Genomic DNA, 27,117 nt, shown 5'->3' on the forward strand with positions numbered 1-27,117 from the left:
AAAAATATATTTGATTGGGTATCCTGGGAAAAAGTAAAGTACAATTTTAAGGCTTCGCCCGTTTTCGGGCGGGAGGAAGCTAAGTGTGACCCATTTACGAAGAAGCCCAGAGGGTTAAGAAAATTTTAATAATCTATAGAAAAATAAGATTTTGGGAATGGACATTGATTTTATATTTGTGCTTTATAAACACATTCGAATTTTTGATAAATCCTTGTGTTTAGCAATAATTCATTTTAAACATGACACTGCTGAAGCCTGATGAGTCCTAAAAACGGAAAGAGAATGAAAAATTCTGTTATTTCTCAATGCCAACTGAAAAGTGCCCCCTAATATGAAATCCAGGTGGTAGAGGGGTCTCTAATGACAAGGTGTTAACATACTTGCAGATGTTTCCTGAAACGTTGACATTATGGTGCAGTATCTCATGACCACTGGTTTATATAAGGAGATTGCAGCCTGTAATCTTTGTGTACTATTGAGGCCCAGTGGGTCATTTCTGCTCGCTTTGATTTCAGAGTACTGCTTTAAACGCTTATAATCCCAGGATTTTTCTGCCATTAAGTGATGGCTTTTTGAAGGGGGGTGCTGATGATAGTGGATGTGTGCACATACAAACATTCATATTCTCTAGGAGAGAAGCAGTAGAGACAGTCATGGTGGATGAACTTTTATTAGTTGTCTGTGCACGAGAATCTTTACCGAACATGCTCGACAGGTAAGCAGTTTGCAGCCATTGCTGACATTTAACACTTTGGGATTTTTTTATTTAATTTGGTCAAATAAAATGTTCTGTCCTCTCTTGCTGATTATCAGTTCAACAACAAGATCTCCTAATTGTTTAGTTTTAGAGGAAATGCTTAAGTTAATTTATCTTAACAAAATCCACAGTTGAGCAGAGCCAGTGATGCGTTTCATCCTAATTGCTGGTAAGTCTAAGATTTTTGCTGTTTTGTGTTTGTGAATTTCTTCAATATGAGCAGGTGTAATTAAGCTACTGTGCTAAAAACAATCTATTGAATTCAACTGATCTCAATGTTTTTGAGAACATTATATTAAAGCGTGGTTACAGTATGTTCCTGAAATGCAGTATCTCTGATAGAAATTTAAGGGAACAAACAGGACCTAGTTTGTTTTTGTAATCTCTAATCTGTCCTTTCTTAATCACCATATTTTCAGTGTGTGGAGCAGATACAGGACAGAGGGGAGGCCACACATTAAATTATTCCTCCAGTGTTTGGTTGTGCTCTCTGTAATCTTCCCCTAAATGCTGGGAGAACCAGCACAGTTCATTTGCAAAGTAACTGCTAATGCTGCATGACTAGCGTTTTGTTTCAGTATAATTAAAATAAGAGTCCTGGAAGTTCTATCTGAAAGTTCATTAAAGGCTTTTTGTGTTGAATCAATATTTATCTGCAATATAGACCATGTAGTTCTAGTATAAACCTGTGGTGTGGGGCATTCAATAAACATTCATCAATAGGACTGTTTACAGTTCAATGTGATGATAAATTCACTCTTAAAATTATGAAAATATTGACTTTCCATTTTTTTCCAAATACTCAAAATTATATATATTTTTTAACTGGCCAAGTAGGTTTGGTGAACCTCTTTTATGCCATTTAATATATATAAATAATCTAAAAAGAATGCTTGTCCACTGATTAAATTTCTTTTGTCATTAGCCTTGAAAATGTTTAAAATTGGTATTTTGAAAAAACAAAAATTGTAAAAGTACCTCCTAGGCAGCTAATCAGATGTGAACATGGTAATTTTCACACCATGTTAAAAAGGTTATTAATTGACATTTACATTTAATTGTTATTTTTTTTAATATGGTTCATTTAAATCTCATCGGTGTTACATTAAATAATGTTTGCGTGAAAGACGGAATGTCGACATTTTGGTAGAATGACCTACATGCAATGTGCGACTGATATTTAGTTTGAATATTTCAAAACAAAACCTTAATAAACATTGACAAGATGACAGTTTGTCTAGTTAAATGGTACCCTAACCCTAAATCTCTTTCTTTTTCGCCAGTGTACTTCCTCCTTGTCCTCCCCCGTCATGCCCTGGCCCTATGGGCCTGCACGCGCTCTTGTCCTCCCAGTTGCACGTGCACTCACGAGAAGAGTTGCAGCGTCCTGTGTGACCACGTCAACATGATGGACCTGCCCAAAGAGTTCCCCTGCGAGGCATCCTCCATCAACCTGGACAAGAACAGCATCAAGTTTCTGTCCGAGCGGGCCTTTGGCACCCTGCCTTCACTCGAGACACTCTCGCTGAACCACAACAACATCTCCTTCATCACACCGGGAGCGTTTAAAGGGCTGCCCAACTTGCTGGAACTCAAGTTGTCCCACAACGAGCACATCCGCTACCTGCACACTCGCTCCTTCACGGCACTCAAGCGCTTGGTGCGTCTGGACCTCTCCGACTGTAACCTGTTCAGCATGCCAGACCGCATCTTCCTGGAGCAAATCTCCCTGAAGGAACTGCTGTGTTTCCAAAACAACTTTCGACATGTTCCCGGGTCCATAAGGGGGATGGAAAACCTCACACATGTTTACTTGGAGCGCAACAAGATTGAAGCGGTGGCCTACAGCACTTTGTTGGGCCTAACCAACCTCAAGTACCTCAACTTACAGGAGAATCGCATAAACGTGATACACGATGAGGCCTTCAAAGATCTAGTGCGTCTGGAGAACTTCTACCTGAACGATAACCTGTTGGTCGACTTGCCCCAGCATGCTTTCAAGGGCCTAAGCAACTTAAAAATGCTGAATCTCGGTGGGAACGTGTTGAGCAATGTGTCCAAAACATGGTTCAGTGACCTGGTGGAGCTGGAGGTGCTGTACCTGGATCGGAACCGGCTGTCCTACATCGAGGAGGGCGCCTTTGAGAACTTGACGAGCCTCATCACGCTGCACCTCAACAGCAACAATCTGACGTCTCTGTCCTTCTCCGTCTTCAAGCCCATCTATTTCATCGGCCGCCTGTATCTCTTTCGAAACCCCTGGGAGTGTACCTGCGACCTGGAGTGGTTGAGGGAGTGGATGGAGAGTTATAAGTTGGTGAGAGACATTCCATGTGCATCTCCATCCTCCGTGGGGGGCTTGGACCTGAGTGAAGTTGTCTACGCTCACCTGAACGGCACCTGTCTGGATCCCCCGGAGCTCAACCTGACCACATCTCCTCCTGAGTATTCCACCATGGAGAACAAGTTCAATAGCCTCATCTCCAGACTTCTACAGCAGGAACTGAGGGACGAGATGGTCAACGTCACGGATGGTCTGAGGAACGGCACCCAGCAGGACCTCGCTGAGAGTCAGGTTTCTTCTGGACGTGGACTGTTCGGAGCTCCGCAGACTGTGTCTCTTCTTGTGATTCTTTTTCAACTCCAGATTAACGGCATTAATGCCTCTTGAGTCTGGTGAATACCAAAAGGGATTGAAGTGCATCCAAGAGTGGAAGTAATTTTCCAGTATGGGAAACGTTTGGATTTAAGGCCGTGATGAAATGTTTGATCTATCTTGCCATGAGCGGTGGGTTTTCTCATGTTGAATATGGAATTCTGGAAGATATAAGGGAGTTGGAGATGATCATCTCTTTAAATGAATGGAAACTGGTCTTGAAGGGAAAGGAGCACGTTTTAAGCAAATAAGACTGTAAAGTGTAACTGAGGGCCATTTTCTGAGAACTGCAACTAGTGGCACGAATGTTTTTATAGCATTATTTTTTTTATCTAGATTTGATTTAAAACATCTTAACGTATCTATAGTGCAAATACATTTGTACCTGTTCTGTTTCATAACTTTGTAACATTTGTTGTTTAGGAGGTTCATCTGATAAAGTGTCTCTCTATCATTTCACCAGAAGGCATAACACGCTGTCCTCTTTGTTTGGATCATTGAATTGGCTAAGTTTCCAGTTCTGGAAAATGCATTAGTCCTCCTATTCTCTAAAGCTTAAGTGCACTCAGTAACATAAGCTTCTTCATATTGTAACCAAATGGATTGGCTTTATCATGGTGTTTCTCTGTTACGATCATAAATCTTCACTATACAGAGCACAACGTGCACAGAATGATTTTGTCATATTCTGACATGAGCTTCTGAGCTACTAAATATAAAGTATTTGTGGAAGAGACCCAATTGTTGTGCTTTAATACAGATTTTTGTTCACTTGTGATTGAGATACTTTGAATAAAGAAAAATCATTGCATTATTAGTGAAATGACTTCGGTGCAAAGTTTTGAAAGTGTACTGATGAAGGTTAAACGTTGCAGTGCAAGTCTGGTAGCATTATGGCCTTTCACATTGAGCATAGTGCTTAAAATTAAATCTAAATTTCAGGTTAACCTTGTCCTAGTCTTAGAAAATGCATTCATAAAGTTTAGCTCCTGTATTTTATGCAACGTGAAAGGTTTGAGATGTTCTCATGGTACTGCAGCAGTTAATAATGCAGCCTTGTATATGCATGTGTGTGTGTGTGTGTGTGTATATATATATACCGGTATTCCCCCAGATTGTGTAATTTTATGTTTGTGGTGAGACTACAGTTGACTATTTAGTCTTTTTCCCCCAAAAAAGACAGCTGAACCGCTTTTATTCCTCTGTATGTCAAGTGTGGTTCAGCAGATGTCATTCATGTGTATTTGATCAATTGGAAGTCAGCATTAATCATTAAATTAATTTCAAATGATGTTCATAATGTTGATAATCATCAAAGAATCCTGGAAAAATGTATCTTGGTTTCCACAAAATTGATAATAATAATAATGTTTCTTGATCACATGATATCAGCATATTAGAATAATATCCTAAGGTTCAAACACTGAAAACTGAAGTAAAGTTTACAGGAATAATTTAAGTTTTTAAATAGAGTAAAATAGAAAACACAATATTACCATTTTACTCTATTTGTAATTAAATAAATGCAGCCTTGAAGAACAGACTTCTTTAAAATAACACTTTACACACTCGCTCTTTGTTTCTAATGCATACAGAAATATGAAAGAGTACCGTTAGTCCAGCAAACACACTCTGCGTCACACTCAGACACATATGTCAAGCGGGCAGGACGTGACCTACCAACAGTTTTCCACTGGCCCCGTCTCTGCCAACTCACACAGAGACAATGAGCAACACAGAGCAGAAGACAGAGGAGATCTTCACCACATAAAAGGAAATATATATATTTTTTAAAAACACTCATATCGAAGAGCTGCTCCATCATCGGCAGAGCCATTTACACAGAGTAAACAGTTTGAGTTAACAGTTTGTCATGTACAGAACAGACATTGTCCTTCGCTTTGCACAGACGCACCTCTTCCTCAAACAACTCCACAGAAACCACACATTTCTGAAACGACAGAACAGTTCAGTGAACTCATTTTCATCCTGAACCCCTTAATCTTACAACAAATAAAAATTTAGACCATTTACAAACACGTTTTACTACATGATTGGTAAAAATAAACTGTTTACAAATTTGCCAAAATGCAAGGGATGTGCATAGGTCTTCTTTTTTTCCTCATCGTCACCGGCCCCTCTTGTTTGAATGTGTTCATCCAGACGAATGCAATGTTTTCTGCTGTGGTTGACAGTCTGAACACAGCTAACACTGACAGCATGGAAGCTTGTGAATGTTCACATGCATGAGATCTCATTCATATCTCTAAAACATTTATGTACATCTTTAGAGACAGTATCCATCGAGTAGAAGATGAAAAACAAAACAAAAAAAGGCAAATGGGAAGGTTGTGCTAAAGCAGCTGGGCTCTGCCACATGTATAATGTGAGGATTATGTATGATGGCTGAGTTAATGGCCAGATGAAAGCTGTGAGGATTCTGCTGTAGAGACACTGCACTTCTGCTCTGGTAATAACAGAAAAATGAGAAGAAAAACGAAAAAATAAAAATAAATAAAAAAATATTGCAGGAAAATGCATCATGTAGGATATTGTCTCTTTAAATCAGTCTACAAAATGCTGCCTCCTAGCTATATAGACATGACAATATTTAGTATTTCTTTAATTTTTTTTCATAAATACAACACTACATCTAGGTAGTGTGTGAGGGGCCAAGGCTAGGCTCACTTAAGGTACATGGATGTTGTTGGTGGGCTTCTGTTTGAATCATTTTTTTTTTTTCTTGCAGAAATGCACTACACAGTGTGAGGTTATGAAGGGTGTAAGGTTACAGGCTGATGGGTTCGCTGTTTTAGTAGACCCAGGATACTGGAACCCACTGGCCAGTGGTGCAAACCAGGTCTATGGCTTCCTCCAAGAGTCGAATAGTCTCGTCAATCTCATTATTGATAATGGTTTGGTCAAAATAGTGTGCATATGTCTTCTGGAGGATCTCGGACTCCTTCTGCAGCCTCTGTAATGACTCGTCCTGCAGAATGAAAGAAAAGATTAAGTAACAGAGTAAAGGGCCTTTTAAAAAGGATAATTGATGCATTCTGACAACATGCCCATTTAAGAAAATTTGATTTATGATCCTTAAGGAATAAACAGAGGACGGGAGAGTTGGGAAGGATGGTACTAGTGTAGATACACAGTACACTATGATTCAAACATTTGAGGCCAGTAAGATTTTTTGCTGAGTCTCTTATGCTCACAAAGGCTGCATTTATTTTTATATATATTTATAAAAAAAAATTAAAAGCAATAATATTATAAAATATTATTACAAATTAGAATAACTTTTTTCTATTTTCAGCAGCTATTACTCCAGTCTTCAGTGTCACATGATCCTTTGGAAATCATTTTAATATGCTGATGTTGAAACTGTTGGAACTGTTGTGCTGCTTAATATTTCTGTGGAAACATTATATTTATAGTATATATTTTTGTACAATTATATTTATTTTTTATCGTCACTTTTTTTATCAATTTAATGCATCCTTGCTGAATAAAAGTATTTATTTCTTTAAACAAACAAACAAACAAAAAAATCTTACTGATCCTAACCTTTAAAATGGTACGAAGTACTAAGATGTGGATCAGGGTTTTCTTAAAAACAGCCATCTGTCTAATTGACCTTAGTTATAAAGTTCATATACGCAGTGAAACTTGTTTGGGTAGAGTTTGTAGGCACTAGGATCTAGTTGACATCTTGGCATACTCACAGGCAGCTTCCTGCACCATCTGGGAAGCTGAGCGTGATGTGAGGAAAGGTAGAAGAAATTAAATAAACATGCCAAAAAAGGTGCATGCAAAAAGAAAGAAAGACCGGCTATATAAAGATTTAGCTAAATGAAAGGAGGAGGAGAAGTCAGGTGGAGTTATTCTGCCAGTGAGGTGACATGCTACGACATGGGAGCATGCCCAATAGGTCAATGGCAAAGGCCGTGCTTATAATCGCACATCATTTAAATATGCTTCAGCTAAATGCAGGCCCAGTTCTACAGGGGTAAAACAGATTTGTTTGCAAAACAGATCTGACAAACGCTCCAGTATGTATTTGTGTTTGCGCTTTGAACGCGTAAAAGGTTTCTATTTACAACATGTTTTTACAGCATTCAGCAGTGTAGCCAACCACAGTCATATATGTTAATTTCATGAACGCAATGGCCAATCAGAGGCATTTATGCAGCCGAGTTTTGTTCATTATACACTGACCAGTATAGAGATTCAGTGATTATAACAGAACTTTGTAAAATCATGATGAACTGAGTGACAACATTTTAGTGATGAAAAAGGGAGCGCTCTTTGCACATTTCTAGGCTATATAAAATCCATTTACAATGCATAATCCATACCTCACTGACCGCATTGTTTGGTTAAGCTTATTTATGTGAATCAGCCTTTTCCCACATGAAGATTTTTTAATTAAAACACCGGTCTGCCATGACTGATGACAAACTGGAGCCTTGTTTGAGTTAAGCTACCAGAGCTACTGCCCAGATTACGCAAAATGGTCTGATTCCATTCAGTGCAAGTATCATCACAATAAGGTAAAGACCCGGCTATCGGAATCTATTGTGTGGGTGTTTTAAATGTAATGTTCAAATTTTACAATATTAAAAAATCGAACATTGTTATTTTAAAATTAACTGGTAACACTTTAGTATAGGGTCAAATTCTCACTAATAACTAGTTGCTTATTAGCATGCCTATTATTAACATATTGGCTGTTTATTAGTGCTTACAAAGTACATATAATCCATGACATCCATAATCCTGACAAATACCCTAAACTTAACAACTACCTTATAAACTATTAATAAGCAGCAAATTAGGGGTTAATTGAGGCAAAAGTCATAGTTAATGATTAGTTAAAAGTGAGAGTTTGACCTTAAAATAAAGTGTGACCAATTAACTATTAGATTAATTCAATATAAATATACATACGTGGATCCCAAAAAGCTTTTTCTTAATGTTGCTTTTTTTTCAGTTGGTAGATTTAATTGAATTTGTCATTTGAAAAGCAGATCCTCACACAGAAGGGTGTGGGCACTCTTTTGCTATGGCATACTGAGAACTCCATGTTTTGGATCCTGATCTCACCTCATTCATGCCGGGAGTGATAGTTGGCGCAGCAATGAAAACCACATAGGGAGCAAATTCAGCTGTCCGTAAAACCTTCAGAGCCTGAGAATATTTGAACACAACAAGATTAAGTTATTGCAGTTCATTTTTATGCCCCCATCATACAGTGAGTAAAGAAAAAAGAATTACCCCCCTTTAAAATAAATCACATTTTGTTGCTTTGCAGCCTGATATTAAGACAGACAGTTTTTGTTTTATCCAGCTGTATTTACAGAGTGCAACATATAACATCCAAGTGAAAGATATAACACCAACATGTCAGAAAAGAAAAAAAAAATTCTGAATCACTGAGTTGGAAAAATGACCACCCCCTTCCTTAGAATGACTCAATCAGGTGTAGCCAATCATCTTCTCAATGACACACAAAGCAATCTGACTGTCATTTCAGCTGTGATCAGCTGTGGTCATTTTGATTAACTCAGGATGAAAAGAGCTTTCCTGGAGCATTTCAGTCCTCGTTTGTGTAACTGAAGCAAACAATCAGCTATGGTTGTGGTAAGGCAGAGTCAAAAGATCTCCGGCATAAAGTTGTGGACATGCACAAGTCAGGATATGGATAAAAAAAAAAAAATTAAAAGGCTTTATCAATGCCTAGAAGCACTGTGAAGTATTTAGTGCAAGGTATTTGGTACAACACAGATCTCCCTGGATCAGGACTCATTCTAAACTGGATGAAAGAGCAACAAGGAAACTAAATGGAGAGACGACCAAGAGGCCTACAGCAACTCTGAAGCAGCTGCAGGAATTTATGACAAAGAGTGGTTATTGTGTGCATGTGACAACAAGATCACAAATTCTCCACAGATGTGGCTTGTATGGAAGGGTTGCAAGAAAATGGTCACTTCTCAATTCCACATGCATCCAAGACTGAGCTTTCCCAAAACACACTTTGAAGTTTTAAATTTGATTAATTTGAATTATTTGGCCTCAACTCCAAACGATATGTCTGGTGAAAATCCAGTACACCTCACCATCCAAATGACCGCATTCCTCCAGTAAAGCGTGGAGGTGGTCATATCCTGTTCTGGGGGTGTTTCTCTGCAGCAGGGACTGGAGCACTTGTCAGGATAGAAGGAAAAGTGGATGGAGTATAATACTGTCAAATTCTTGAGGAAAATCTGCTGCCCTCTGCCAGAAAGTTGTAAGTGGAAGAAAGTTTACCTTACAACATTACAATGACCGAAACACACAGTAAAACTGAGCACACATTGATTGACGGAGAAAAAGGTGAATGTCTTTGCATGGCCTAGTTAAAGAATTAACCCCATGAAAATCTGTGGAATAACTTGAAGACTGTAGTCCACAAACGGTCACATCACATCTAACTGAACTTTAGCAGATCTGTAAAGAAGAGTGGGAAAATATAGCAAAGTCTAGATGTGCAAAGTTAGTAGAGACAGAGACATATCCCAACAGACTAAAAGCTGTAGTTAAAGCAAAAGATGGTTCAACAAAATACTGACACAATGGGATGGTCTTTTTCCCAACTCAGTGATTCTGGGTTGTATTTTTTTTTCTTTTCTGATATGTTGGTGTTATATCTTTCACTTTGATGTTGTAAGTTGCACTGAGTAAATACAGCTGGATAAAAGAAAAACTGTGTCCATCTTCATTTCAGGCTGCAAAGCAACAAAATGTGTCTTTTCTATACCCACTGTATGCGTCTTAATATATTTGAGATATGATATTTAACTTATAAAATTAAGATTAAGATGCAATCAAATTTGTCAATTTTCTTTAAGCACAATCTTACAATTTTGAATAATTACACTATTTGGATCTGAGTGACTAAATATTCAAGGTTTTAATATCACTCTCCTTTTGTCTTTTGTAATGTTCCTATAAATAACAGCCAGTTCTCTACAGAAATCATCCTAAAGGGAAATTACATCATAAATCCAACACAAACATACTATAATTCCGTTCATAAAGTTTTGTGGTATTAGATGGTTTATATCAATCCAAAATATTCCATCTTGTTTGATAATATTCAATATAACTGTAAATATCTAAACCAATTTCAAGTTAACACTGTTATGTAAGATTCCTCACTAAGTAATGGCTAACTGACCATAGGTCTTTATTTCAATCTTATTAAGTCTCATATTAATAATTTTCTTTGTGTAAATAATAAAGTTCCTGAACTAAACCAGAGCATATTTCTGAAAGTCTGCAATACCATTGCTGCATAACAGGAATGACCTATAAGGTTAATGTTCAACCATCTTCTCTCATTATTAGATGCAGAGGGCAGTTAAACGGTCACCTGTGGCTCTACGTCCAGTATGGCTACGAGTCCCTGCTCATGGATCTTGCGTATTGTCTCCAACCGCGTGCCGTACATTGCATCCTCATGGCTGCCGTACTCCAGGTAATCATTGTTGGAGATGTCCTGCATCATTTGATCATGGGATACAAAGAAATAATTCTTGCCGTTCTCTTCATCTTTCTTTGGAAGTCTGGTTGTGTCTGTCGGGGCAGAGAGTTGGTGGTTATCAGTTCAGCAGTAACCAATCACGTGGCCTGTTAGTGATTTGGGAATGTTTCTTACGTGGAATGGGATAAGCAAATCTGTCTGGGTGTTTGGTGATTAGTGTGTTCTTGATGTGTCTTCGGCCAACACCGTGAGCACCTGCCACGATAGGATAACACAAATGTAAGAGAAATGCCTCATGCCAACTAACAAAGGTAAGATGTGGAATAAAACCAAAACCTACATACACACCTAATAAAACTAATGTTTTCCTCTTGAATGCTGGCAACCTCACTACTTCCTCATATGTGACCAGATCTAGTTGATCAAACACTAAAAAAACACACACAAGATTGTTATTTAATGGGAGGGAGGGACTGATCTTAAATAAAAAAAATGCCTGTTGTTGTCATTAGACTCCAACAAACCAGCTGTTTTAAAATAAAAAACAAATGGGGAATCTTACAAAGGAAAAGGAGGATGTTTTTGGGTAATGCTAATGGTGTTTGTTCTCTGTTTTCAATTGGACTATGAGGACTCTGCATGTGTTTTGGCTGCTTATGTAATGCTACAGACCTGATAGGGGGATTTGATGCGGTCTCTCACTGACATTCAATCTCCAATGCAGCGGAGTAGCTTCATGTATCAGTGTCTTCAAATGCAGCACAGAGCCCGAGCTGAGAGAACTTCCCAGCCATTAACGCTTGGCATTTCTGCATATTCAAACCTTTCACTGATGTCAAACTTGGAGAACATTTTGCATGTTTATTTCCTCTTATTTTTACATTAAGATTACCATTGCATTTCATTATAATGTAACTATGCTTAAATTAGTTAACTTTTTTTGGTATATATATATATATATATATATATATATATATATATATTATGTTTTAGAAAGAAGTTTTATGTTCACCAAGGCTGCATTTATTTGTATACAGATACAGTAACCACACAAACATTGTGGAATATTATAACAATTGAACATGATTGCATCAGACAAAAATGCAACAGACACCTGTTAAATTTCATAGTTAGATGCTGTCTTTAGTAATGCTACCATTAAAAAAAAGAGAAAAAGGCTGATGGGCTAAACATGATGATTCCTCTAAAATTTGACTGCACTGGAGGACAAAGTATGATTGCTATTGTGAACTTCCACAAAGGTATATCACTAAGCCTTTTCTAATACAGTGCTATGGTTGCATAATGAGTAAAACTGGCTGCAGTGTGCAAGCGGGGGTGTGTTGAGGGAGATAGCATTTGTGTTTGCAGGAGACTAAGAGTTGGCTTGGCTGTGGGAAACGTGAGACATCTGTGTAATTTCCACGTGAAATTTGATTCCAGTACTCATCTCCCTCTCTGAATAGATGCCTTAAATGATTCATATACACCTCTTTCACATGACCTTGTGTATGCAGCTCTATATATGTAGGATGTTTAATGGATTTGCACACAGAGAAGCCTCAAGTCGTGCTGTGGATCAGTGGATATAGGTGCACAGTGTTCAGCGAACACAGACTTAAAAATAAACTAAAAACAAAAAAAGTACAACACAACAAAATACAGCATGAATACCACACAAACATTCAAACACACACTGCAAAAGATCTTTGTTCTGTTGATTTAGAAAGAAAAATGGAGGTTGCTAATAGGCAGTGTTGGTAAGGTTACTTTGGAAATGTAATAGGTTACAGATTACAATTTAACCTATTTAAAATGTAGTAAGTAGTGTAACTATTTCAATTACTTTATTAAAGTAATGTAACAGATTACATTTGAACTGTTAATCATTTGGAAACATTTAAACCAAGCAGGGTTGACCTTACAGTAGTACTCAACACTGATTAATGTCAGACTTCCAGAATCCTTCATCACTTATTATTCAATTTTAAAGCACAGCCTCCTTAAAATCCGATTTTAGCAGCCCTTTTTTCTTAGAGGTCATTCTAAGGTTTAAATACTGATTTAAAATCATAAGATAGAGTTTAATAGCTATGCTACTGTTTTTAAAATTAAATCTTTGCATGGCGACAGGAACATATTTATTTTATCAAAAAATAAAGTGTATGGATAAACCCAAATAGGAAATAAAACAGTTATCAAATAAGCATGTGACGTCCTAAACTCCTGAAATAGTGGTCTCATATTTTATAGCAGTCAATGTAATTTGGGAAAGAAATGTAACGCCCTTTGTAATTGTTAACATTTTCATAAGTAACTGTAGTTTAATTAAACAGATTACAGTTTCATATATTTTGTACTTAAATAGTAGTTAAATTTAATGTGCTTAAATAACTAGCTACTCCCCAACACTGCTAATAGGCAAAGATGGTTTCAGGGCTTAATAAAATCAACACAACAAAGGCATTGAGTGAGAAAGAGAGAATTAAGCAAAGAGGCTGTATGCCACAGCAACAGTTACTTACATGCACAGAGGCCATTGGTAGATAGACAGCATGTAAAATGAACAGGGGAGGGGGTCATTGAGTTATGGCTCAGTTAACAGAACATCAGTAAACAAATACAACAACAAGCAAGCCCAAAGTTGTGATGCTCAAAGCACAGAGACACGATGGCCATCCGTGAGCTCGGGCTGCTCTGGATGGGGTGCTTTCAGAGCGTGAGAGACATCGCTGCTCTGAACAATGAAACATGCCTCTGACAATCACAGCAATGCACTAGCATATCAAGGCAGGAATCTGAAATCTGCAATTAAAGCTGGAATTAAGAGGTTTTTCTGATAATCTGCTAAGTATTATAATTTTCGGTCACAGTGTGAGTGTTGTAATTACAGTAATGTTCTTTTACAGTAACACTATACATCATGACGTATGTGGACATATGTGAGATAAATAATATTATTATATTATTATTCAATCACATAAACCAAAAGAACGAATTATTCTTAACAAATGTTAGTGACAGTCATGTCTACCACAATATAAACTAAGCAAAATCTCTAGTGTCTGCCACATTCCTACCATTGCACTGTACCATTAGGTCTCCCCTTGCAATACGGCTGCTAGAATGTTGTTAGGTGTTTCTCTTAAAGTGACAATTCAAGGGTCAACCATCAAACCCACATCCTTTATTATTTCTGTGTATATACACTAGCATTCCAAAATTCGGGGTATCTAACATACTTTTATGTTTTTGAAAAAGTTTTTTATGCTCACCAAGTCTACATTTATGTATCAAAAATGCAGAAAAAAAACTATTCTGAAATATTACAGTTTAAACAAACTGCTTGCTCCTTTATTTTAAAATAGAACTAATTTCTGTGACAGCAAAGCTGAATTTTCAGCAATCATTACTCCAGTCTTCAGTGCCACATGATCCTTTAGAAATCATTTTATTATACCAATTTGGTGCTCAAGAAACAAGCATAGTACCTCTTTTTTTAAATGTATAATATATAATAATATAATATATTTCTCTAAATAAAGAGGAATTTTGTTGTAATTTTCTGTACCAAACTTAGTTTTCCCTTAGTGGATATCATGTACAATAATATTTTGACATATACGTTAAGATTTTGGGCCCTATCATACACCCGGCGCAATGCGACGCAAGGCTCAGCGCAAGTGTGTTTGCTAGTTTCAGTCTGGCACCATTCGCATTCGCATCCAGTGCCACGTCGTTTAATTAGCAAATGCATTTGCGCCCATTCGTGCGCCCATGGGCGTGCTGGTCTAAAAAAGAGGTGTGTTCAGGCGCATTGCTATTTTAAGGAACTGAAAACAGACTGCGCCATAGATCAACTCAAACCTAGTCTAAAGTCTGGCGCAATGTTTTTTCTTTGTTATTTAAAGAGCGTGTTAGTATAGGCAGGTCCACAACGTGTGTACACGCTGCTTATCAAACACAGGGACACACAGCAGCACACAAACATGCCAAATATTAAAAATTAAAGGATTGCAATGCATTATAATTTTTTGTAGGCTAATTATATATATATATATATATATATATATATATATATATATATATATATATATATATATATATATATATATATATATATATATATATAAAAATGCCTACATGTCATAATGGATAGTCATCGCATGTATCAGAATTAGGCTATCTATTTTCATCTCGGAGACGCGTTCTGTCTTTGCGCTTGCCAAATTCCACTGTGTAAATAGCAAATCCGTCATGGCACGAGTGCAACTGGCTCTTACACCGTGCACTTTACACTTGCGTTTAGATCGTTAAAATAGGGCCCTTTGTCACAAAGGTATGGGTTGAATTTTAAAGGGTTATTGATTTAAAGTACTCTTGATGAATAAAAACATTAATTTCTTTAAAAAAATAAATCCCTACTGATCCCAAACTTTTGAAAGAGTATGTTCTGTTTTGTTTTTTAAACGGTTTAATTTTTATGAATACATAAACAGGTTTTTAATGATACAATGAAAAGTGGATTTAGATCACGTGTGTCAATGCTGAAATGACTAGGATGAAACAGAGTAAAAGGTGGGGCTATTAGGACATCAAAATTGTACACACACTGAGCTAAGCCACCAATGACCCCCTTCTGCTTTCACAAATAACTGAGAGAAGAACTCCCTGACCTGTAGATACACAAGTCTTTAAATAGAGGTCTATTTTCCTAATAAACCTGTTGCTGTAACGTTTTTGTTGTTGTTTTTTTGTCCCCAGTCTCCCAAAGATGAAATTCTCCCTGTGAAGGACAAGTCCTTAACAACTGCTTCCTATTGAAAAATCCCCAACCATATGCTTCCTATTTCCCTTCCTAACCTGATCTGAACCTGTGCATTATAGCTGGAAATGCTCAAAGCAAAACTCTAACAAAGCCCCATGCCTTAGACAAACCCTACATAATCAGAACGCTTTACAGAATTAAACAATAAGTTCTGAAAAAGGCCGTAATACCCTGAAGAATCCCATTTCCTGCCTCTCTGGCTGAGTGAGCTCAAATCAGACTCACTAAAGTGGGGCACAGGGCTCAGGAGGGATTATGTCTGATCTGCGCTCCCTGCCGCGGATGGCTGAGGGGGCTATGCTCAACACAGCCTATTTGATCACCTAAATGATTGGGTGCTCAGAGAACACTGTGATTCCAGCAGCCCAGATCTGATCAGATCTACGGTCGGGCCTACTTAGGCCAGAAACACTATGCAAGCAGGAAAACGCAGATTGAAATGTTGGGGCCAATACTTTTTTGACACACTGTTGGCAGTTTTGACAACTTTCTCAGCGCGACTGTGTTCAAAACAGCCGCCATGACACTAGTTAACCTGAAAGACACAGAAGACAACAGCGGAATCTATGCCACAAAGAATTAAGGCAAAAGTGGGGTTCAACTATAATAATAATAATAATAATTCCTTACATTTATATAGCACTTTCTAAGCACTCAAAGCGCTTTACAAAGTCAGGGGGTATCTCCTCATCTACCCCCAGTGTGCACCTGGATGATGCGACGGCAGCCATATTGCGCCAGAACACCCACCACACACCAGCTTACTGGTGGAGAGGAGACAGAGTGATGAAGCCAATCAGCAGATATTGGGATTGTTAGGAGGCCATGATGGTCAGAGGTCAATGGTCGAATTTGGCCAGGATGCCGAGGTCACACCTCTACTCTTTTCAAAAGACATCCTGGGATTTTTACTGACCACAGAGAGTCAGGACCTCGGTTTAACGTCTCATCCGAAGGACGGTGCTTGTTGACTGTATAGTGTCCCCATCGCCATACACTGGGGCGCTAGGACCCACACAGACCACAGGGTTAAGCACCCCCTGCTGGCCTGACTAGCACCTCTTCCAGCAGCAACCTAGTTTTCCCAGGTGGTCTTGCGTCCAGGTACTGACTAGGCTCAGTCCTGCTTAGCTTCAGTGGGAAACCGGTCTTGGGCTCCAGGGTGATATGGCTGCCGGCATGAACTAGCAAGGTGTACCTAATAACGTGGCCAGTGAGTGTAGTTTTGTGGGGGAAAAATATCAAAATTTATATATATATATATATATATATATATATATATATATATATATATATATATATATATATATATTCATTTTTTTATCATTTATTTTGCCATTAGTACACTGATAAATCAAAGTTTATAATTATATTTTGCCAAAGTACAGAGTAAAGCCCTGAATTCTAAGAATGCACCAAAAGTTAAGGGTCAGTAAGGTTTGTAAATGTTTTCCAAAGATGTCTCATATGCTCACCAAGGCTGCATTTGATCAAAAATACAGTAAAAACAAAAATACTGTGAAATATTATAATAATTTAAAACAACTGTTTTCTGTTTTAATATATTCTAAAATATAATTTATTCCTGTAATGGCAAACCTGATTTTTCAGCAGCCATTACTCCAGTCTACAGTGTCACATGATCCTTCAAAAATCATTCTAATATCCTGTTTTGGTGCTAAAGAAACATTTCTTATTATTATCAATGTTGAAAACACTTGTGCTGCATAATTTTGTGGAAACTGTAATAGGATTCATTTATAAATAGAAAGTTAAAAAGAACAGCATTTATTTGCAATAGAAATCTATGTTATAAAGGTTTTACTGTCACTTTTGATTAATACAATGACTCTTTCTGAATCAAATTTTTTGTAAAAAAAATAAAATAATAATAATAAATTAAAATTTGAATTTGAATGGTAGTGTTCTTGGATCATAAATTGTGTTCAGAAACACTGCATAATGCAACAATGTGAAAATTGATGGCATTGTTTAATTTCCTGTATGTTCGGAGGAAGTAGCCTGACCCTGTGTTAGCTAATATTATAGACCTAAATGACTTGCTTATATAAGATGTTATATGCGGTGGGCTTCACCATACTTTCAAATTAATGAGATCATATAATGGCCGCCTTTCATAATGTCAGGATCGATTTATATAGAGGTTGTCAAATTTGCGTAGAGTCACAGTATATCTAAGAGCAGCAAGAGTACAACTTCACAGGAGTGCATCTTCAGTGGAGGTCTGTGTGTTGGTTTGGAACTAAAGCCATGATGAAGTCATGAACTTCATCCATTCACATAAAGTGACATATGAGTTCCTCACAGCAAAGACACACTCTTTTTCTCTCCCCGGGCTTTTACCAGAAACCACAAACTCTTACGGAAAACATGGGCATCTCACTTACGGCCTTTGCATTTCCCGTGAGAACACATACATAAACACACTTGTTGCATAATGGTATACATATGCAGGTGTGCTCATTAGCGATAATGACCCAGGTTTCCCCTGTAGCTGGCTTTAATGAGCCCCTTTGGTACTTGAAGCTAAATGAAAGACTCTGGTGCACTCTTAATAGACTGTTTGGTCAGAGAGAGCAAGCAGAATCAGACACATAGCTACTTGGCTATGTATTGGCACAAGTCACCCTGCTATTTGTGGAAATGCTGCAGTCAGGACCTTGGGTTATTTGAGCTAGACAGCACAGGACCCTGTTACCTGCCCATAACTACCACTACACAAGCAAGGACTCCCTACAACCTCTCAACTACAGTCTGAAACATTCAGTGAAGTTGTTTCTTGCAACAACTGCCGACAACCTTCCCATGAGACTGCTTTCACTGAAAACCAGGAACTAATATAAACATAATATTAATTATAGACTGTCACTGATATAAAAAGACATATATGCATTCTTCCTGACAGTGTTCCTCCTGGACTGAGTTAGCAATGGCCATCACAACATATTGTTCTCTTGTGCTTCTTATCATATAGTTTCTGAATATCTGACAACGGTAATGATGTAGAAAAATATAAATCAGAAAATGTTGTATTTGATCATCAACAAAAGCCCTATTTGGACAGTAGCTGTTTCTACTGTGGATGTCTGTAAAAAATAAATTTACATGCCACCTCAGCATTAAAACTCTTTGCATAAGGTAAACATAAAGCTGCTAGGTTTATATTTTATGCATTTAACTGTATATAATACATATTTTAACATTGTATTGCATACCTGCATTGCATATGGATTTGGATGGCAATAAAATCACATACTAACCCCAGTAAATGTTAAAAAGAGTCTCCATGAGAAACAATTACTTTTTTGTCACTTTAAAACAATTTAATGCATCCTTTCTGAATAAAAGTATTTGTTTATTAGTCTTTCTAACTCCAAACTTTAGAATATACTTTGTAAATACTGTAAATCTCAAGTTAAATACAATTTAATATTTTATTTTGATATAATATTAAACAATATATAAATACACTGTATAATTATTATGATTTTTTCTTTACTTAAGATGGCACAATGTAACATTTATCTGATAGAATGATTAAAATCTTACAAAATGTACTTTGCTAGAAACTAGAAAATGCAGCTTGTGGGGCACATAAAGATTACTAATCGGATCACTAATAAGAAAGAGCTGATTGACCAGTATATTTAGCCGTTGCCTGTATGAACAGAGAGGAAAGGTGCAAAAAACCCATCGGAAACTCTACCTGCGTTGTGCTTTGCAAGGTATTTGTCTTTGTACTGCTTTTTTTTCTTGCCAAACCAAGTACAGCTTGCCTGCTGTTCTTGCTTGGTTTTCTCCATGGCTATACAGGCCACCCTCCTAGAACAAAACAAACAAAAGATCAATTATTTAATGAACATGTGGTTAGCGTGCAGCATATCTATTAGCCTTGATGATAGTACATCTTCGAGTACTTTAGAGTACTGTATCTTCTTTCTCTCTACCCTCAGCAGCTGCCAATCGCAATCTTCTGGTTTCCATCATACAAATAAAAGTGGTCATTCTGCTCTAGGAAAGAACTAAACTCACCACTCCTGAAGTTCAGGTGAGGGAATCAGTCCCGCTGTGCCATTCTTGGTGTTTTCCAGCTTGCCTTGCCACCAGTTATGATCATCTTTGTTGATAATCTGGATTATGTCACCCACCCTGAAACGAATCCCTGCCTCTTTACAGGGGATGAGGTCATCCTTCACCGGATCATACTCAAACTGTGCCCGTACAAAGATCTGAGAAGAGACATGGTCAGTGGAAGTCAGAAAAGCCCTACACAGACAGACATCACAAAAGGAAAGGACTGACTAAAAGAGGAGGTCAGGGTACAAAAGGAGGTCAAGGTCAGGGTGCTAGTGTACAGGGTACAAGTTTTGGTTGCAATGAGAAGCATGCTTGGCTGAAGCAGCACGCTATGAAAACTGAGCATGGCGGCAAACAGATGATGCATGTAAGCATGTAGGAGAGTGAGTTATGTGACGCAGTCCTCGGTGGACATTTAGTGCAGTAGAGTACTGAACGGCAGCCTGAGGGTATAGTGGTGTGTGACTCCCGGATTAAAAATAAATGACGTAGAATTGATTAAAATGGGCTTTTAAGTACAAACACTGTAAACTAAGGCCTAACATTATATTTTTAAAGAACCACACAGAAGATGTAATTGTTTTTGAGTACTTGCTACATTTAGACTTAAATGGTTTTATTTGTGGGGCATTCGTGGCCTTCTGGATAGAGAGTTGGATTTATAACCCAAAGGTCGTGGGATTGTTGGTGGGGGGAGTGAATATCCAGTGCTCTCTCCACCTTCAATACCACGACAGAGGTGAGACCCTTGAGCAAGGCACCGAACCCCCAACTGCTCCCCGGGCACTGCAACATTGGCTGCCCACTGCTCCAGGTGTGTGTTCACTGTTGTGTGTGTGCACTTGGATGGGTTAAATGCGGAGCACAAATTCTGAGTATGAGACACCATACTTGGCCACATGTTTTTCAGTGCAGTTGGTTGGGCTCATTCTTCAAAATCTTACCTTGATGGAATATGTATCCTTGATTGGAGGTCTGGCGATCTAGGGCATGAGAGTATTAAAAACATCATGCAATATCACGGCACTGCGGCGGCATTAGTACAGCAGTGTGAGAGGGGTTGGTGAGATGAAGAATGCATCTATAAAGGCTAATATCTGGAAAGTTATGGGTTGATAAAAAGGAACAAAGCAGGGTGGTGAAGTCAGTCACATCACTGTGTTATCATCACTTGTAACATTAGATCATTTCCAACACTCAGTGACGTACTTCAGCCAACACAGATAGACCGTGCTGGCAGATGGTCCCCTTTGCTGATTGCCTGTCTCCCTTTCTACTGTTCATCCTATCAAGACACAATGCTTCAAGGCGAGGAGTAGAGATTATTAAAACAAATTGTGATTTGATCCCTCATGTTGTCAGCTTTGTTGATTTGCAGGGTAATTTAGGTGGGATGTTAAAGGAAACACACACCACTCTGTAGCCCAGGGCCAGTAGAAAAGCATGAGACTGCATGGGGTAAGGATAAGAAAGAGTCACCAATCTGGAATACCTGGTCCATTCTTTAATGAAGCTAAAAGTCTAACAGTGTGCCAATAATAGTTATGACAAAATAAAAAAGTCTTAAGAGTTGACATACTGTCTAAAAAGTTGGTTCAAATGGGTATTTTTGAGAGAACTGTCTTTTCTGTATCTTCATGTCTTAGCTGTTATAGTCTTTAGTGTTATCTACTGTCTGTGAATCACAATTAATAATAATAATAATAATCATTAATAAATATATATAAAATAATAATTCAATTGATAAAATAACTTATTTGATAAACTTGTTTATTTTAAAATGGAATAGAGGTAAAATGCTACTAGTTACATTCAATTCAAAAATTTAAGCTTGTATTTGATATTTTCTCAACTGGTTCAACGCATAGAAAAACTCATCTGTAATTTAAAAAATCAATGTGAAAATGATAATGCCCTTGAAATTTATTTAAACTTTTTTAGTAATTACAAAAAGGCATTAATAACCAGTCCTTTGCATTTCGAGTCTTCTTGTTGTGTAACACAATAACACTACACCCTACAGTCAGCCTGCCTGTAGAGCAGATAAACACTATCGCTAATGTAAAAATCACAATGTCAGATGGTGAATAGTGTTAATGCAAGAACTGACTGAGAAAGCGGGATGTTAATAGCGGTGAATCACTAACTTGTTCATTCAATCTCAAGCACAAAAGCAGTATGGAAAAGCTCTAGTCAATAGAGGGTGGTAAGACTGATGGATGCTCTATTCACCTGACGTCCTTTTGGCTGGATGGTTGACGGCAAGTCCTGTAAAGCAAAACCCAGCAATGAAGGAGAGATTGACCATTTACAAAGGAAAGGCAGACTTTGACTCATGAAACAACTAAATATCAATTAAAAGTAATATACATTAAAAAAAAACATTTAAAAAATTCAGTTTAAAACCACTGGGGGCAATGCTATCTCCATAAGGGAGGACCACAAATGTTACTTCATTGTATGTGTATGCATGCGTTAAAAGAAAAGAAGGACTGCTGAGGATAAATTTCTGAACAGCAACACACAGGAAAGCAAGGAGCAAGTAAGCAGCTTCAACACCACCCTCCATTCAAGCATGTTCATGAGATGGAGACTAACCCTCATCTTAGAGGGTCCCACTGCGTCCATATCAGGGGTGAGCGATATTAGCAAATGTTATTATTTCGAATTTTGGCCAGTGACAATATATTTCCTGAATTTATTCAAATATTACTGAAAACAAACAAACACACAAAAAAAGAATTACAGAATATAAAGACTTAAAAACAGGAAAAAGCAGTAAAAGCAGCTTATCTTACATTTAAATAACTGTTTTTTTGCAAGAACATTTCAATAAAATAATTTATTGAGCAAATATTTATTAATTATTATTATGTATTACAGTACTTTGTTGATATATAATAGGAATATTTTAATAAATATATAAAATATATCATATTTAATTCATTTTAAAAAAATTAAAATTAAATTAAAAATTTTTAATTTAAACATTAAAAAATCTGCTTAGAACATTTTGAAAGAATATATATATATATATATATATATATATATATATATATATATATATATATATATATATATATTAAATTATGTATAGAATTATTTTAGTTTTTTCCCAAATTTGATGCATTCTTTTCTCCTTGTTTACCAGCAGTGGAATAAGTACTAGTAGGAAAGTTGTACTAAAAATTGACAGGGCTAAGCAGAGTCCCATTCTTGGCCATGCAGTAGCCAATGCAAAGCACAAAACTCAAAATTTATATTATTTGACAAATTCCCATTGATTTATCAAGTCAACTTCTGTATCGCCCACCCCAAATTCATATGCAGCACTAATGTTGATCTCACTGCATTTTGTTAGAAGTATGCATGCTTTTATTTAAGCCGAGAATCCTATGGATGCCTCCATTGAGTTTCATTGTGCTCACTGTCAGCCACAATACATAACTTTTACTAAAAAAGAGCAATATTTAATTACAAAGTACAACAGTAGATCCCACATCCACTGTACAGTGTGCCTGGGACCACACACTGTAATCACACGGGCAGTCAGAGTGAGTAAGATACAGCAGCACAGAGCACACCAATTTGTGACCTGAGATAACGGAAACTTGGAAACTCTTTGTTCAGTCTTTGCATTTATGTTATTTGTGTATTGAGATTTAAACATTCTAGTGTAATATATATAAAAACAAATTGGACAAACAAAACAACATGTAATAACATATGGTGCAAATTAAGAGGGTATGATTGCAAGTACGGGGGTGAAATAATCACAAACAACATTATGAGACTGTTGGGTGGTGGGAGGGGGTCGTTATTTGAGGTTGCCTGGGATCCTTACCAAGATAGAACTGTTAATGCTGCAATTGCCATTAGCAGGGGACTGTCTGGAAGTGGGGGGGGATTCTTTCTGTAATAAGATACAGAGGTCAGCGAAACAGCAGAGCAATTGGACACTAGCCAACAAAAAAATTGGGGACATCTTTTAAGGGAAACTTAAAGATTTGCTTGAGATTAAAGTTATTAAAATGACATTTTTATAGTATGGTAACGTTACTGTTGTGAAAGGGAACATTTTGATCATCAGACAGCATTGCAGCTTCCCACCAAAAGAGGGAGCCAAAACAACTGTCTACATCTAAACATCTTCCTTCGAAGATTTACTGTGTGAAGGAACTCCAAGTATAAACTAGTCACTTTAATGCCAACATCCTCTTAAGTAGTGTGATGTGGAAGGTGAGTGTTATGAAAAATTTATTTCTGTAATCAACATGGTACAGATTCATTGTTAAATTGCAATTAATGCTGCAACACCGTTTATGAACAGCCTGTAAAACATTCCAACACTGTACATCTAAACTTCCCTCAACACTGGAAATACGTAAGCAAGGGTTCCGGTATCTTGGTTGTGAAATTGGTGTGCGGTAATATCTGAGCCAGGCCTTTTGGTCCAGCAGAATGAAGGCTTTTGGGGAGAAAAGCGTTAGCACACAGCCATCAGGCAGGCAGTTAGTCACACAGGAATCCACAGCAATCAAACCCCACCACAAAAGGCCAGGATAGGCCAGGGACACAAACCACAGCACTGCAGAGAGAGGAGACTGGCAGAGACAGAGCACAGGACAGTGCAAAGGCCACAGAGACCATTACCTCACAGGATGACTGCTGTATGCGGTAGCTTGGCACAATCTTAAAGGTGATGCTGCCTCTCATTTCCCGCTGTCAAAAGAAAAAGAAAATGCTAATTATAAAAAAAAATGAATTTTTACTGGGTTATGTCTGCATAATGGTAGTAAAGTTTAATGCCTGAAATTTTGTCATCTACTTATGTTCGTTCTTTCAAGGAATACAAATGGAAAAAGTAGACAATAAAAATATTCTCTCTGTGTTATTCTGCATTAATCAGAGTGATAAATATCCGTGGTAATTTTTTATATGAAAATTAACATTATTTTTTTTTTTAGATGTGTCTTTTGTCTTATTTAACTGTTATGATGATAGCTGCATTGTAACAGTCATGTCTCACACACTCTACACTTTACAGCTGTTGGAATGCCCTGCGAAGTCCACTTTGCAGGGCACTAATGTTTAAATGGAACACAACTTGTAGACACCTGCTACAAGTTGTGGTCTGTGAGTACGGACATTTTGCTAGGTATGTCCACGAAAGAATAAAAATCATAATTCACACAGCATGAGGATGATTTAATGGCAACTAAATTTACATTTTTGGGTAAACTATTTTAGGCACAGCTGGAAATACGCTAAGTTCTTACTCACAAGCATCTTCTGAAGCTGCTCCACCGTTTGATTTGCTACACTTATGCCATTGATCTCCCGGATCTCGTCTCCAACATGCAAAGTTCCTGATTTGTTACAAAGCAACATGTTAAATGTGTCAATAAATGTCACTAGTCTTACAACCTTCATAAATTGAAAACTTAACTACATTAACTGCATGAGATCTTAATTAATATAAGCTTGTCCCGCAAGCAGGATGCAAGTAGGAGATACTTGATGATGGCATGTGTGTATGGGATGTGGGTGGCTTGTACGTCAGTGTCACACTGCTCCAAATCATGGGTTGAGAAGTGTTTATGGAGATTCGGAAGGATAGTGGATCTCAGTATAGCAGTGCTGGGTGAAAATAATGGATTTTGAAGAAAAAAATGATCTGGTGCATGTACCTTGTTTGTGGATCATTCCTCCATGCATTATTCTTGCCACGATGCAATGGTTCAAGTCATTCATTTTCAATGTGATGCCCTGAAACAGTGACAACAAACTTATTAAAAGCCACAGTGATGAGAACGAAGCTTTCAGGAAGTTTGACTAACATGTGAAAATAGATTTTAACCGCTACGAGTTCTTAAATCAACAACACCATCATATAAAGGTGACAAGATGTGTGCCAAGTCTCACAACACAGGATATATGATTTGCAGCGCTAGCATTTGCACACTTTGAAAAAGTGGGGTATCATAACCACTTGAAACTAATGTCATGTTCCTGCTATGCATTTAAGTCTTTAGGTTTATATACGTGTGTGTAAATGTTCAGTAAAGTTGTAACTCATACCATTGGTTCATCCGTGTTCTTCTGGAACTGAACTAGGCGCACTCGTGTAACATTCTCTATGTCCATGTCTCCGTTCATGCTCACAGGTGAGTCTCCGTTGAGATATGGTGATGTGGGGGGTGGGGTGACCCTCAGTGCCTCGTCACTGTACACCTCATACGCCACAACATCATGAGTCTGAAGTAAGGCCTGAAAGAAAGTGATATAGAGTGAGATCACACACAATAATAATATCAAGTTATAGACCTGAGCGAGTAACACTAACATAAATCAACTCGCATCACATTAACAATCACAGATCTCACACCCTCAAGTTTCCTTGAGGAAATGAACACTATTATGGAAAAGTTAGGCTGCGATAAGATTTTTCATTTTTTTGAAAAAGTCTCTTATTCTTACCAAGGCTGCATTTATTTGATAAAAAAAATACAGTAAAATCTTAAAATTTGATTACAATCAATTACAATTAAAATAACAATTTTCTATTTAAATATTTTTTAAAATGTAATTTATTCCTGTGATGGCAAAGGTGAATTTTCAGCAGCCATTTACTCAAGTCTTCAGTGGCACATGACCCTTCAGAAATCATTCTAATATGCTGCTTTGTTGCTAAATAAACGTTATTATCAGTGTGAAACGCCAGAGGACTCCCATAAGAAAACAATTGTAATATGGCTTAGTGTGATGATTAAACTTCAAAAGGCTATGATTTCATTGAATAAATAGAAGAGCTGCAGGTTTGAAAGTCATGTGCTGCAGTGCTTTGTGTAGCTCTGTTACCGAGGAAACTATACATTTCTGCCATTCCGTAAGCACCTCCTGCTGGCAGGGAGTGAATCTGCATTTTCAATAAGCCCTTCTGCTATTTTTGTTCAGACCAATTTGAAAATCAACCCATGTTTTTATGTAGCAAACACATAGCATTGTAAATGTGAACTAGTGGATCTACAAGCAGATAATTCACTATAAAAATTTGAACAATTAAGACAGTATAATAAATATTTAAATGTAAATTAAAAAGCTATAATAATTTATGAGAATTGGAGAATTGTTTAAATTAATCTAATAATTGATACTTTTGCCTCAATTTTCTTAAAAAAATTGTTTAAAGGCTGAAATGTGAAGTTAATCATTAAAAAAAGCTTTGACTTTGTGAAAACTTCTAACTG

The 27,117-nt window shown here is 37.3% G+C and overlaps 2 protein-coding genes across 8 annotated transcripts in view; one reads left to right on the forward strand and one right to left on the reverse strand.

Annotated features, from left to right (window-relative positions):
- The first annotated feature begins 126 nt into the window (after positions 1-126).
- LOC132153042 (nyctalopin-like) lies at positions 127-4,197 on the forward strand. Its single transcript, XM_059562176.1, has 3 exons — positions 127-718; positions 892-929; positions 2,044-4,197. Exons 2-3 carry the CDS (start codon positions 908-910, stop codon positions 3,429-3,431), a joined length of 1,410 nt encoding a protein of 469 aa, XP_059418159.1. The 5' UTR covers positions 127-718; positions 892-907; the 3' UTR covers positions 3,432-4,197.
- Positions 4,198-4,908: 711 nt separating this feature from the next.
- The window catches only part of LOC132153043 (peripheral plasma membrane protein CASK-like), a 205,700-nt gene continuing 183,491 nt past the window's right edge, over positions 4,909-27,117 (reverse strand). The window contains exons 14-27 of one of the 7 annotated variants that reach the window (XM_059562178.1): positions 25,949-26,137; positions 25,558-25,636; positions 25,151-25,236; positions 24,521-24,589; positions 23,712-23,780; positions 22,100-22,135; positions 20,812-20,850; positions 19,823-20,019; positions 19,497-19,612; positions 11,290-11,355; positions 11,116-11,196; positions 10,831-11,033; positions 8,523-8,606; positions 4,909-6,405 (exon numbers count right to left, since the gene is read on the reverse strand). In XM_059562178.1, the coding sequence (XP_059418161.1) occupies positions 6,229-6,405; positions 8,523-8,606; positions 10,831-11,033; positions 11,116-11,196; positions 11,290-11,355; positions 19,497-19,612; positions 19,823-20,019; positions 20,812-20,850; positions 22,100-22,135; positions 23,712-23,780; positions 24,521-24,589; positions 25,151-25,236; positions 25,558-25,636; positions 25,949-26,137 (1,491 nt within the window). In that variant the 3' untranslated portion in view covers positions 4,909-6,228. Of the gene's footprint in view, positions 6,406-8,522; positions 8,607-10,830; positions 11,034-11,115; positions 11,197-11,289; positions 11,371-19,496; positions 19,613-19,822; positions 20,020-20,811; positions 20,851-22,099; positions 22,136-23,711; positions 23,781-24,520; positions 24,590-25,150; positions 25,237-25,557; positions 25,637-25,948; positions 26,138-27,117 lie in introns of all 7 variants that reach the window. The other 6 variants (XM_059562177.1, XM_059562181.1, XM_059562182.1 and 3 more) reach the window with 6 other exon arrangements.

Source organism: Carassius carassius, chromosome 11 (assembly GCF_963082965.1).
Source record: "Carassius carassius chromosome 11, fCarCar2.1, whole genome shotgun sequence".
Classification (NCBI taxonomy): domain Eukaryota; kingdom Metazoa; phylum Chordata; class Actinopteri; order Cypriniformes; family Cyprinidae; genus Carassius; species Carassius carassius.